At 36.9% G+C, this 13,032-nt stretch overlaps 2 protein-coding genes across 2 annotated transcripts; both read left to right on the plus strand.

Moving 5' to 3' along the window:
- Positions 1–3,210: 3,210 nt before the first annotated feature.
- fl(2)d (female lethal d) lies at positions 3,211–11,435 on the plus strand. The gene is made up of 4 exons (XM_069059747.1): positions 3,211–3,403; positions 3,501–3,682; positions 3,828–3,952; positions 10,251–11,435. Exons 2-4 carry the CDS (start codon positions 3,502–3,504, stop codon positions 10,902–10,904), a joined length of 960 nt encoding a protein of 319 aa, XP_068915848.1. The 5' UTR covers positions 3,211–3,403; position 3,501; the 3' UTR covers positions 10,905–11,435.
- An 85-nt stretch (positions 11,436–11,520) lies between these two features.
- On the plus strand, positions 11,521–13,003 carry RnpS1 (RNA-binding protein S1). The gene is made up of 3 exons (XM_069059748.1): positions 11,521–11,678; positions 11,846–11,959; positions 12,053–13,003. Coding segments are annotated over exons 1-3 (942 nt in total). The 5' UTR covers positions 11,521–11,676; the 3' UTR covers positions 12,879–13,003.
- Positions 13,004–13,032: the final 29 nt, after the last annotated feature.

A 13,032-nucleotide genomic window follows, 5' to 3' on the forward strand; every position in this document is an offset into this window, starting at 1 on the left:
AGATAAGTCTAAATGAAGTTGGTGTTGTAATAAAATGAACACGTGCTCTTTTTCGATATTTCTTTTAAAAAATTAAAACCTTACATAAGGGGTCACAAATCTTTTATTTTTATTTATTTTTGTGACAGAATACCTAATCTAAATTAGGAAGCTACCTAAGTATTTTAGTGAAATTAAAAAAGAATAATAAAAAGACGGGAAGTTTTTTCCTTCCTCTCATTTGGTTGCTCCTTGGAGTAAAAAAACTAAAAGTTCCAGGTTTACGAATAGACAGTTACACTGCTGTGCAGAAAAATCGCGTACACCTATTTTTCGCTATGTTAAATCGTTCTAGATAGGTTTTGACTTTTTATTTGTCAGTGTCAAACAACTGCCTCATTTTCCTAATAAATAAATAAAATAGTGACAATTTCACTGAGAGTGTATATAACCTATTTACAAATATATGTACCTAATGTCAAAATCCACATTTACAAAGCACAAATCACTCACTCAAAAACTTGATTGCTTGATTTTTGAAGTGTACGCGATTTTTCTGCATAGCAGTGTACATTTTCATATAGAAGTTTTGAAGCTCACTGTCTGTAGAAACAGACGTAATGTCAAATATTTACAAACTAGTTCGATCATATCGACGACTATTAGGTGATCAAAAACTCCACCAAAATTAACATAAAATAAAATATGTAATTGTACAAAAGAGTAAAAGCTCTAAGTTTATCGAAAAATCCCTTTATTCCAGTAGATACAATATATGGTATGTTTCAAAAAAATGTCTGATTAATAACAGCTGTAAAAACCAATAATATCGAAAATGTGTGGAGCAGCTTTACAATATTACACATAACTACAGACCAAAATTGACACATAACCTAACTTTGAATGTGCGAATTACAATAATGTTGGTAACTGTGACTCATTCATCTAGGAACCGTTCTCAAACCAAAACTTTTTTGGTCATGACAACTATCGTAATAACAACATTTACGGCTGGATTATTCAAGTTACGCCATATGTTTTCAAATCTTCTCTTTTTCACAGCCGCTCTTGATCTTATATTTTTTAAAACATGTGGTAATGTAACACTACAAGTCTGAATATTACTTTTTAGACAAGTTTTTTAAATACAAGTGGCCCATTAGTCGCTTAATTATTTGTATTTATTTTTTATATAATTAAGTAGGTACAGTCACGACCACGGAATTTTGTCAGTCGTTGTCAGTCAACTGAGATTATCTGTAAAACAGGTTTTATATATTTCTAACCCCACATTGGAATTTTTGACATGGATGTCAATTTGTCAATCAAAAACATTACTGGTGGCATTTTGATTTTTATTGTGCATGACAGAATTTCTGTCACAAAAATTTTGAATGTCAGTCATAATGATAATAAAGCTTAGGCTACAGAATTGACAGTAAAATAACTGACGAAATTCCGTGGCCGTAACTGTACAGAAAATTGAATTATTTTTTAAGTTTGTGTGTAAAATGGTGTCACGTAAATTATACACATTTTCTGTCTGACAAGCCACAAGCACGGCATCCTTATTTGGCATTTTCCATAACAGCTTTTAACATGTCTGGCTCCAGAACGCTGTGATTACGCTGTTGGACGGCTTGAGGCTTATTGACATTTACCCAATCCATCAGGTGTGGTGCTGTCAAGTCAGCCGGACGTGAAGGCCAATTGAAATCTGAACTTCACGTAATTATTCGTTCTTCGAAAGTCTGTCGGGTGTCGGAGTAAATCAATTGTTGCTCTGTCCGTGTGGGCAGTTGCTCCGTCTTGCTACCGCCGCATCCTTCATTCTAGGATGCATAAAAACTTCAAGAGTTTACAGTCTGATCATCTTTAAAGAGTGGGCAACGTTTATTTCATTACTGCTTCATTTATTAATCCCTCACTAAAATTAGCTAAAATTCTTGCAGTTATTGTCGAAATATCCTCTAGTAAACATGACGTTAAGAATCGAAGAGAAAAGCCCACGTGGGAATAAATAGCAGTAAAATCTATTTGAAAAGGGAGTTCCTTGGAGCTAAAACCCGAAAGTCTTAGGGAAGTTCATATGATGTGAAGCAAGACTAAGAAGTAAACAACAAACCACAATATTGATCTTACATCAACATCTTATTGCAGCTAAATACATGTAAACAATTTTATCATAGTTATTGGTAACGCAATATGTTGACTGCAAAAATGTAAGCGTAACAGAACAGAAGTTCGTGTTGTAACAAAAAACACTTGATTTTCCTTGAAATATTTTTATCAAGAGTTGAGAAAACAATTATTTCCAGTGAAGCGGGAAAAATAAATTTGGGGGAAATATAAGAGCTAGTCGGTATGAAGGATAAAAATGGGAAGTTGTTTTGTCGGGTCTCACGGATTTTCCATCATCACAGATAAAAGAACCACTGGAAAAATTCAATTTTGGTGCTGAAATCTGATTCTGCAATCGAAAACTGAATCGTACATAATTTTGACCGTTTTCTGCTCTTGTTAAATATACACGGCCATAATCGTGACATAATTAGATTAAAGCTTCGGCAGCAACGTGGGTGTAGATCTCCAGAGTTCTCTAAACTCACACAAATGATCAGATGAAAGTGACTGTTAAAATTAGCACAGCTTTTATGTTATTTCTGCCTTATTTAATTCGTAACTCGATACTTAAAAATATTTCCGACATTCTAATTATAAATGCAACTTTTTATAACGTGATAATTTCGCAAGAAGCTCGAAATAAAATTAATCTGTATAGGCTCGACTGTACGAAAATAATTAAACTGTTGCTTATCTCAAAAGAAAACAAAATTAACTGTAAATTGAGCTGACACTATCAAACACATCCTAATTATTATCGAGCTATTATTTATGCGTTATTTTTAGCAACAATCAATTATCGGGCCAAATCGCGTTCGTGGTTTTTTATTAATTGTTTTGCAGTGTTGGTATGTTAACTGCTTTATTGGTTGTTTTTGGTAGTTTATCACGTACGAAAATATTTTTTCTAGGGAAATTTTGTGCATGTTTATTTTAGTCCGACTCAGTAAAATATTATTGATTTAAAAGTAATGGTAGAACCGTCTAAGTTCTGTTTTAAGTGTTTTTTCACATTTGTGGATGCATTTCCGGACATTAATGGTGGACCAAGGTGTACAATTTTTTGTTGTTGTATTTGAGATATGCAACCAACAATGTAGTGATTGATGGTATCTGCGTTACCGGCCGTTCGCAATGTCAAAAAGTGCGTAATGGCGGCCGTTTTCGTTGTGCACTTTCCGAATTGTGTCGTTCGGTGTTGATTTCAGATGCCTGAACAATCGAAAATAACGAATTTTCGTGACCATTTTAGGACATTTAATAAGTGAGCCCTAGCGCATAGCGTACGCAGCCGTTCAAGGTAAGTATCGATGGTCGATCGGTGTAGCTTGTGGCATAACAATGGCCGCCCGGGGCACGTTTTCGTCCAACATCTAGCTTGACTGTTGGTTCCGTAGGATGTCGGAGGGAGCGAATGGGGCGGAGGCCCACCAGCCGAGCAGTCCCGACAAGGCCCCCACGCGGCTCGTCCTGAGCGATGCCGAGATGGCGGCGCTGAGCCCCTCCGATTGGTGCGGCCGGTGGAGGCAGCAGGACAGTTACGTGACGGCCCTGGAAAGGCGCCTGGCCCAGCAGGAAGGTACTTAGTTCAGTTACTCTAGTGTGTCCTTAAGTGCCACCACCACAAAAAATTCAATTAATATCTCTCTATGTCTGTCTGTTTATTAAATGGTGCAGTGTAGTGTTTCGTGCATCAGTGAAGTGATAATGCGTCGTGATTGCAGGCGAACTAGAGGACCTGCGCCAGACCACGGACAAGACGAGAAACCAACTCAACGAGTCCCAGCAACGGGAAAGGGTGTTGATGAGACGGTTGACTGCCAAAGAGCAGGAGACGCAGGACTACGTGGTCAGTAATTATTTCATTTGGCACTCAAATGTTCTTAATCGCGGTGTGCCGGAGTGCGCAATTACACTAGATTTCTGAGTGGATTTTGACTCTCGGGACCTCAGAGTGACACAGTGAAGTGGGAACGCATTTGTCGTTGATCGTTGTTAAGTTGGCCATTTATGGAAACTAAAACTATTGACAGGGTGTCTGCTCGCCAGGAAATTCCCAGAACTTATAAAACATTCTCGATTTACTCAAAAATAGTTACCTAATATATATATGAGCGTTTTTACACAATTTTACGTAAAAATATCAAGGGCGCATACCATAAGAAGGTGAAACGTCACAACTGAGACACTTGCTGCCTATCTAGAAGAAGTAATGCACAATTAAAACGTCTTTTAAGCAAAGAAAGCAGAAGAAAATGTTCAGTTTTCTCTACTCTGCTGTTCTTAACCTGTTTCACTTTTTTTTTCTAAATAGGCGGCATTTACACTCAGGGTCAACATTTCTGTGATATATTTATTTATTACATTGAAATTGAAATATTTCTGTATGAAATATACACAGTGAGACAAGAGATATGGATTTTTCAAAAAGTTGTACAGTATTCAGGTTTTTCATGAAATTATAATTTACAAAATTTTTGAATGGAACACTGAAGCAGAACTAATAAGGTTTATTATTTATATATTTTTATTTATACACAGTAAAAACATACGGTTAATGAACCTTTAAATCGGTTTATTTTTAGTAAAGTAAGTGTGTAAAAAATCTTGTTTTGTACTGTTGACATCTAAAAATTTATGTTTGAAAAGTGAGATTTAAAAATAGTGAGAAAATATTTTTTCTATTTAAGAGCTCTCATAGAAAAACAAATTTTCATCACGAATTGTCTATTCTGATTAAGTTGAAATAAGTTGTTTAGTTTATAAGAAATCACGTTGCAGTTGTTTTGTAGCCTCGTTATGTATAGGACTTTTCTTATTAGAATTACACGGTGGAGCCAAAAAGAACAGGTTTGTTTGTTATTTGTTTGGATTAATCCCGAATATATTTTAGAATAACAGGAGTATATTTTAAAATAACAAGAGTATACCAAAATAACATTTTTAAAATTTATTCGAGGATGATAATTAAGTGTTTTCTGATTTAAATCTGAATTTAAACTAAATGAAGTGAGTTAATCAAGTTATGAGTTATGACTCACGACTGGCTGCGACAAAATTGAAAGATAAATGGTTTGGAATTTGACTAGTTCGTTGCTTTGCCACTAGGCATCGTAGTACTTAATTCCAAGGTGCCAGAATTGGCTGAAACATACTTAATAATAATGTCCGTATCTGTGCAATTATATTTACAAAGTACTGACGTATAAGAGAAAAACAATAACAGCAAAGACGATTGATTTTTGAGATTCTTTCAAAAACTTATCCAACTGTTGCAAACTTTAGTAGTTATTGAACATTTTTCTTTAAGTGTAGATGTGAGGTTTTGTAACTGTCATGGTAATTTGTTCCAACAATATTTTGTCAAATACCTTGCATTTCGTACAAATGTGTTAATTGAGAAAATGTAAATATATTTTATAATAACAGATTAATTTTTTGTATTCTAGTTGTGCTCATCTTTACTGATTTTAAAAGAAAACATATTCTCTTTGGCAAATAAGAGCACTTGGTAAAAATATGTAAATTGTTTCTACAGTTGGTGTTCTGCTAGATATTTCAAATTACTGTCTTGGCTTTTTGTCCCGGAGAAGAAAGTCTTTGTTATAGAATGACAGAGAACTGACTAAGTTGTTCTTAATAATTTAACACTACTTTTTCTATCACCAAAGAACGTATACTTTTCAATATGGTCAAAGAAAGATCTCCAAGTATGTTAAAGAAGAAACACGAATATCTTAGAAATACACTTTTAATGTATTGATCGAATTATACTATACAGTGCGAACATAAAGTTTGGAACAAAATTCATAATAACGGTATGTGACGTTTTTAAGAAAATCGCTCGCACACGTCGATTTTATTTCGAAAAATGCCATCCCGTGACGTGCAACATTTCCATTAAATTTTATTGTTAATCTTAAGATGTTTGTTTATTTTTGTTTGAGGTTAATTCGAATTTTTATATTAAAAATTAAATTAAATTTTTGAAGTAAAATTTGTGATTTTCTCAAAAAAAATTGTTATGTAAGGTACCAAATTTTTTTATTAGTCGTTTAGGAAGGTCTATCAGAAAGAGAAGAAAAAATGATGATGACGTCATTGCACAAAAACCAATGACGTCGTCATTTAAACAAATTGCATGTCACAGAATGGCATTTTTCGAAATAAAATCGACCTGTCGGAGCGATTTTCTTGAAAACATCTCAACGCTATTATGAATTTTGTTCCAAGTTTTATGTTCACACTCTAAAACAAAAATTTTGTTCTTGCATGGTAAATCTAATTTTCTAACGATGTGTGCCTAAAAGGTTTAAGTAAATGGCATTATTTTTTGCACACTGCTATTGTGACCAGCACATAAAGGGTGTTTTTTTAAATTTGGCGTGGAAGTAGGCGTTGGAAAGTCGATTGAGATCGCACCACTCGTGTAAAGCCTAAGATTTAAACAGCTGATCCGTGATCCATAACCTGTATTGTGCGTTCACAATCGACAGTTCAACGCCTACTTCCACGCCAAATTTAAAAAAACACCCGTAACATAAAGGGTGTTTTTTTAAATTAGGCGTCGAAGTAGGCATTGGAGGGTCGATTGAGATCGCACCACTCGTGTAAAAGCGTAAGATTTAAACAGCTGATCCGTGATCCGTAACCTGTATAATCCGTTCACAATCGACAGTTCAACGCCTACTTCGACGCCAAATTTTAAAAAACACCCGTTATTTGTTGGTTATCAGAATTCAAATTTAACTCGGAATTTTGCTCGTGAAGAAAAGTAAATTGGTCAATAAAGAAACGACTTTTTTTGATAATGTAATGAAATATCTAGAAGCTTTTGTTATTTATTATTACTGCAAAATTATCGCGGAATCAGGCGATTCAAAATTAAAGAAATTCCTTTTTGAGAGGATTTCCCTTGCCATTCAACGTGGAAACGCTGCAAGCATTCGGGGCACTTTTCCAGTTTGCGCATTATTATCGGAAATTTTTGCATTGTAAATTAAAAATGTTATGTACAGTCGATGGACAAATAAAACTGGGACAAAAATGACAATCATATAAGTCAAAATTTACAAATTTGCATCGTTTAATTACGGCTTTATCACAAATAGGTTAACTTTGGTATGACATATTATATAGACACTGACAAATATATTGACAATTCAATGGTCTGATTTACATAGATTAAATTTTAAGTGTCCCAGTTTTATTTGTCCACCGACCGTACCTAATTATGTTATCAGTACAGTTCCTCATATTTTTATGTAGTGTTACAACACTTCTGTCGAGAAGCCCATTATTATTAGATGAAGTGTTGGGTCCTCTGAAATTCTTTGCCAACAATTTGAATCTCTGTCAAAGACGCAAGTGAACTTCGACGTGTTGTGCAAGAAAAGTAGGAAATGGTTGTTGTAATCAGTAAAAAAAAACAGTTGTAGCGATAATGATAGTACGCAAGGCTTCTAGATAGTGCATTACAGTAGGTATCGAAAAAAAAAACATTTTTCGTGAGTAAGATTTCGGATCAAATTTGAACTCGCACCATAAATATCAAATATCGAAGCCCTGGTCACAAGAGCAAGTTTGTGTTGTGTGGTGGCATTTTTTTAAATACTTTTGAGTAATCGAGAATTAGGAAATAACACTTATAACCCAGGCACGAAAAACGGAAAACTTTGTTGGTACATTCTTGCAGTATTGTTACAATGCCATGACGTCACTACTCCCATTAGCGCCACAGCTAAACGATAAACAAGTCCCATTGTTGTGTCGTAGTTCCATTGATTTTTCAATTTTTTTGTAGTGTGTAACGTATTGATCTTGTAAATGAGAGAAATTACAAAGACTGACCTCTAAAATCAAACATACAGTGTGAACATAAAGTTTGGAACAAAATTCATAATAACGTAATGTGATGTTTTTAAGAAAATCACTCGGACAGGTCGATTTTATTTTGAAAAATGCCATCCTGTAACGTACAAATTGTTTAAATGACGTCACTGCTTTTTGCGCAATGACGTCATCACCAATTTTTTAAATTACAACCCACACTTTTTTCTTCTCTTTTTGATAGCCCTTCTACAACGTGATCAAGAATGACTGAGTCTGTTGGTAACAATGAAAGTTTGAATGATTTTGGTAGACCACTGTAATCTAAACGCATTTCCGGTTGTCAGCTTTGACAGAGTTGACAGGTGAATTTGACGTTTACCATCAAAGGGTCATTTTTGTGTTAGCATAAACATACCCGACATAACCTATTTTTTTTTAATGTCGTGTCAAGTTAAAACATCCGGTCAGTGCCAATTACGAAACAGAAAAACACCAATATTTTTCACTTGTTCCATTGCCAACAGACTCAGTCATTGTTGATCACGCTGTACTACCTAAGCGACGAATGAAAAAAATTGGTACCTTACATAACAATTTTTTTGAGAAAATGCATTTTTTTTGTGTGGGTTTATTTAAAACAGAAGGTTTATTTTAATCGACCAAACAATTTAGAAGATTTACTGCAGCGAATTCGCTCTAAAATGGAACGAAAAGCCTTGACATTATTGAGCGCAGTGTACAAAGTGTCGGTAAGTGTCAAATGGTTGGCAGGGAATAATTTCAACATTTGCATTAAACTTTATTGTTAACCTTGGAAGGTTGTTTGAGGTCAATTAATTAATTAAATGAAATTTAATTTGCCATTTTCTCAAAAAAAAATTGTTATGTAAAGTACCAATTTTTTTCATTCATCGTCTAGGTAGTAGGAAGGTCTATCAGAAAGAGATGAAAAAAGTGGAGGTTGCCATTTAAAAAAATTGGTGATGATGGCATTTTTCAAAATAAAATCGACCTGTCCGAGCGATTTTCCAAAAAATATCACATAACGCTACTATGAATTTTGTTCCAAACTTTATGTTCACACTGTATATCAACAAAAGGGTGGGTATTCAGAATAATTGTTCATTTTTTTAACGGTATGTTTTACTTTCAGTAATTATAAAAATTGTATATTTTTTCATTTATTTTGAATAGTGACCTTAATGCTTTTGAAGCAAGATGTCGATTTTCGCTCAAAAGGATATGAACCCAAACTATCCCTGTGCCCTCCCGCTAACCTAAAACACCGATTTTGTCTGGAACATTGTAAAAAAACTCCGTCTTATTCCCGTATGGGTGAGTTCACTTTTTGACAAAACATATTTTTTTAGAACTTGAGAAATAAATTGTTTAAAAAGTAAAATTGAGGATTTGTGGGCATTTTCTTTATTTAAAATGCTGGTCCAATGTGCTTGGAAACGAGTAGAGTTTATGTAAAATTTTATTTCTAAATTTAAATTGGTCTTTTTTACAAACCCCATCCGTGTTTTATGTTAAAGGGAAGGCGTGAGAACATTAGTTGAGTACATCCCATTTGATCAAAATCAACATGTTAGTCCTTTCAGTAAAAAGTGTATCAGCACCAAATCGGATTTGTATGTAGGAAAAAATTATCCTTGCTGTAATGTTAAATGTTCTCTCTTTCATATTAGTTGCGTCTGTGTTGACAAAAAAAAAATTAAACCAATTGGTCTGTATTTAAAAAAAAAACTGGTTAGTAAATTATCACTTCAAAATGGGGGAGAAAAATATAATACCACTCTTTGGATTATTATTTATTTTTCAGATTTTGACAGTCATTCCTTAAATATTTCAATTCTTGTACTCCAGAGTTGTAATAATTAAATCATTTTACTCCAAAATAGTTGCAATAATTATGTAATTTATTTGTCTAAATACTAAGTGAGATGTAAAAATGTTACTAATATTTTATTACAATTGTTTTTAAAATTTGACAGTTGTCACATAATCTGTCCTGAAAGTGGTTTTATTTTATTTTTTGTTTTCTGAATGAACTGAAAATCGTTTTTTGGTTTGATACGAAGAGTCGTTGTCTTTAGTCTGCAGTAAATCCAAGTGTGGAAACGTTCTTGGAATTTTCAGCGAGACTGACAGACACCCTGAACTTACTTTCTGTAATTATCATAGTTGACTGTAAAAATGATGTAATAATGTGTGGGGGTCCACTCAGAAATAGGCGCCACCACCAATCTAAGAACATTTTGGTCCCCGATCGGTACAATTTCTCCCTTATATAACAAAATTTTCTGCTACAGTGCCAACTGAACGAACTGAAAAGTGCCCAAGCGCCGTCAGCCTTGCGTTCAACGTTGCTGGACCCGGCCGTGAACTGCATCTTGCAGCAACTCAAGTCTGAACTGCAGTCGACTCGTTCGAAGCTCGAAGACACCCAGAACGAACTGACAGCGTGGAAGTTCACCCCCGACTCGAACACCGGCAAGCGTCTGATGGCCAAGTGCCGGCTCCTCTATCAGGAGAACGAGGAACTGGGCAAGATCACCAGCTCGGGTCGCATCGCCAAGCTGGAGAGCGACCTCGCCCTGCAGAAGAGCTTCTCCGAGGAGGTGAGACAGTCGCAGAACGAGCTGGACGCGTTCTTGGCCGACCTGGACGAGGACGTCGAGGGCATGCAGAGCACGATCCTGTTCCTGCAGACGGAGTTACGAAAGACTAAAGAGACGGCGCAGGTGTTGCAAAAGGAGAACAGTACTCTTAAGTTGGCCAATGGGAGGTCGAACGGTGACAGTGTTTGTGAACAGGAAAGGACGGACTCGGACTCGGAGGCTGAGAGGACTACATGTGTGAAACGCGTTAGGAGGTCGTCCGTCCTCAGTATCGACTATAACGACGACGACGCACTCGTCATCAGCACGAATGGTGACGTCGCGATGGCCTCGGATCCCGAATAGTGGTTCCTCCAGTCCCACGCATTCACGAGTCCGGTGCCGGAGAGGTTGGAACGGAGTCGGACGAGGGTTCGTCTTGGTTCCAACGCTCTCTGCCTAGGTTTTTCAGGTCGCCGAGGTACTGGTAGTGAGTGAGCTGAGATTAACCCAACCATACCCACATAAACTGATGAACAGTATATTAAAATTGTACATAAAATATACTAGCCTAACGTGGTTGTTTGAAATTGTGAACTTCATAATTATTACAAAATTGTGTTAATCACTGCGGTGCAGTCTTCAGAATTCTTTCTAAGTAGTTTCGGCAACAATGCAATATTTTATTATCATTTTCTCTTCAATTTTTTTCTGTTATGAGGTGTGCTTTCTTTTTATCTATTCTCCTCGTTTGCATTTTAATAAAATCGTACGGTTTTCAAGCTACCATTGATTCAAGTCTGTTTTAAATTTGTCAGATTGTATAATTTTTTTAACGTTTTTATGTTGAAAGTTGTATTTATAAAATAAAACAAAAATTATATCACTTATTATCGATGATGTGTCTTGATCGCAACCCACATATCATATTCAAAATGACCGCCGAAACGAAATGTCACCGTCATTTTCCACCAGAAAACAGGTCTGCCAACATTACACAATTGGTGGCGTCCCTTCGACTAATTAGTTTTGGTTTATGTGAGATTTTCGCATAACGGAAGTGTTTATTGTGAAGAATTGACCAAAGCCAAAGACTGGGCGCTCATTCAAGACCCCATTTTGCCCACAACTAACGAAAATGTAAGTAGACAAAGTTTGAGGTTATGTATATTATACTTGGCGGCGCTTAAGAGTTTTACGTAAATTCCAAAAAGAAATCAACCAATTTGTGTTTCCAATCGCTAAACGTGCGTCGGAGTACATTTTTGGAGCATTTTGATGTGTTAATTTGTGGAATTTGATTCTAGGGCGAAACCCGGTTCCGACTCGGAAAAAGACGATAAAGACAAGAAGAAGGAGCGAGGTAGAGACAGGAAGAGACGCAGCGATTCCGGGTCGAGTAGCAGCGACAGCAGCAGAAGGTATGATTCTTTTTTCAAAAGAATAGTAAAGCAAAAAAATTTGTAAATGGCGGTGTTGCCATTTTGTGGACCTGAAAAAACGCTTGTTTTTAGTTCTTCAGATAGTAGCTCGTCCACTTCTCGATCGTCGAGCAGTTCCAGTTCTGGGACCAGTTCCCGCTCCAGTAGCAGTTCGTCAGAGTCGTCAAGCTCGAGCAGCGACAAGGACCGCAGCCGACCCAAGCGCCGTTCGCGTTCCACTAGTAAGCCCGCTCGGCGCAGCAAGGAGCGCAAGGACAAAGAAAGGGACAAGGACAAAGAGAAGGAGAAGGAGGTGAAAGAAAAGGACAAAGAGGAGACAAAAGAGAAAGATGTGAACAACCGAAAATCACCAGTGCGTGACGACAAGAACCACGCTCGAGTCAAATCTCGATCTAGGTCTAGGTCGGACAGGAGGAAGAGGCGGCGCCGTTCGCCCACCCCCCGTCCCACCAAGATCCACATCGGCCGGCTCACTAGAACCGTCAACAAAGACCACATCATGGAAATTTTCGGCACCTATGGACCAATCAAGCACGTGGACTTCCCCAAAGACCACGTTCACCAGCATCTGGGACGCGGCTTTTGCTACGTGGAGTTCACGAACGCGGACGACGCCGAAAACGCTATGAAGCACATGGATGGGGGCCAGATCGACGGACAGGAGATCACAGCGGCTCCGGTTCTCGTGCCCAAGCCGAGACCGCCACCTCCGAGGAGAAGTCCTCCTCCGATGCACATGAGGAGACCTCCGCCGCACAGAAGGACTCCGCCCAGATTCAGGAGGCGATCGCCGATGAGGCCTATGAGAAGGAGTCCGCCACGGAGGAGGCCGCACTCCAGAAGTCCGCCGCCGAGAAGGAGGAAGCACAGCCGCTCCAGTTCCAGCAGTTCAAGATAACTATTTTTAAGTGATGAAGATTTTGTAACGTGTTGTAATGAGTCGAGTCAGGTAATTAAAAAAAAAAAGAACTTAAGCATTGGTATATTCATAAAAGTATAAAAAATAAAACAAGAACAGTTCAATATTTGTTTTTAAATGAGCGCACAAATTA

The sequence above is a fragment of the Tenebrio molitor genome, chromosome 9 (assembly GCF_963966145.1).
Source record: "Tenebrio molitor chromosome 9, icTenMoli1.1, whole genome shotgun sequence".
NCBI lineage: Eukaryota > Metazoa > Arthropoda > Insecta > Coleoptera > Tenebrionidae > Tenebrio > Tenebrio molitor.

What these genes read in the sequence shown, in the direction of transcription:
- RnpS1 (XM_069059748.1), top strand. An exon ending in AGCAGCGACAGCAGCAGAAG is followed by an intron (nt 11,960 to 12,052) that starts GTATGATTCTTT and finishes GCTTGTTTTTAG; the next exon opens with TTCTTCAGATAGTAGCTCGT.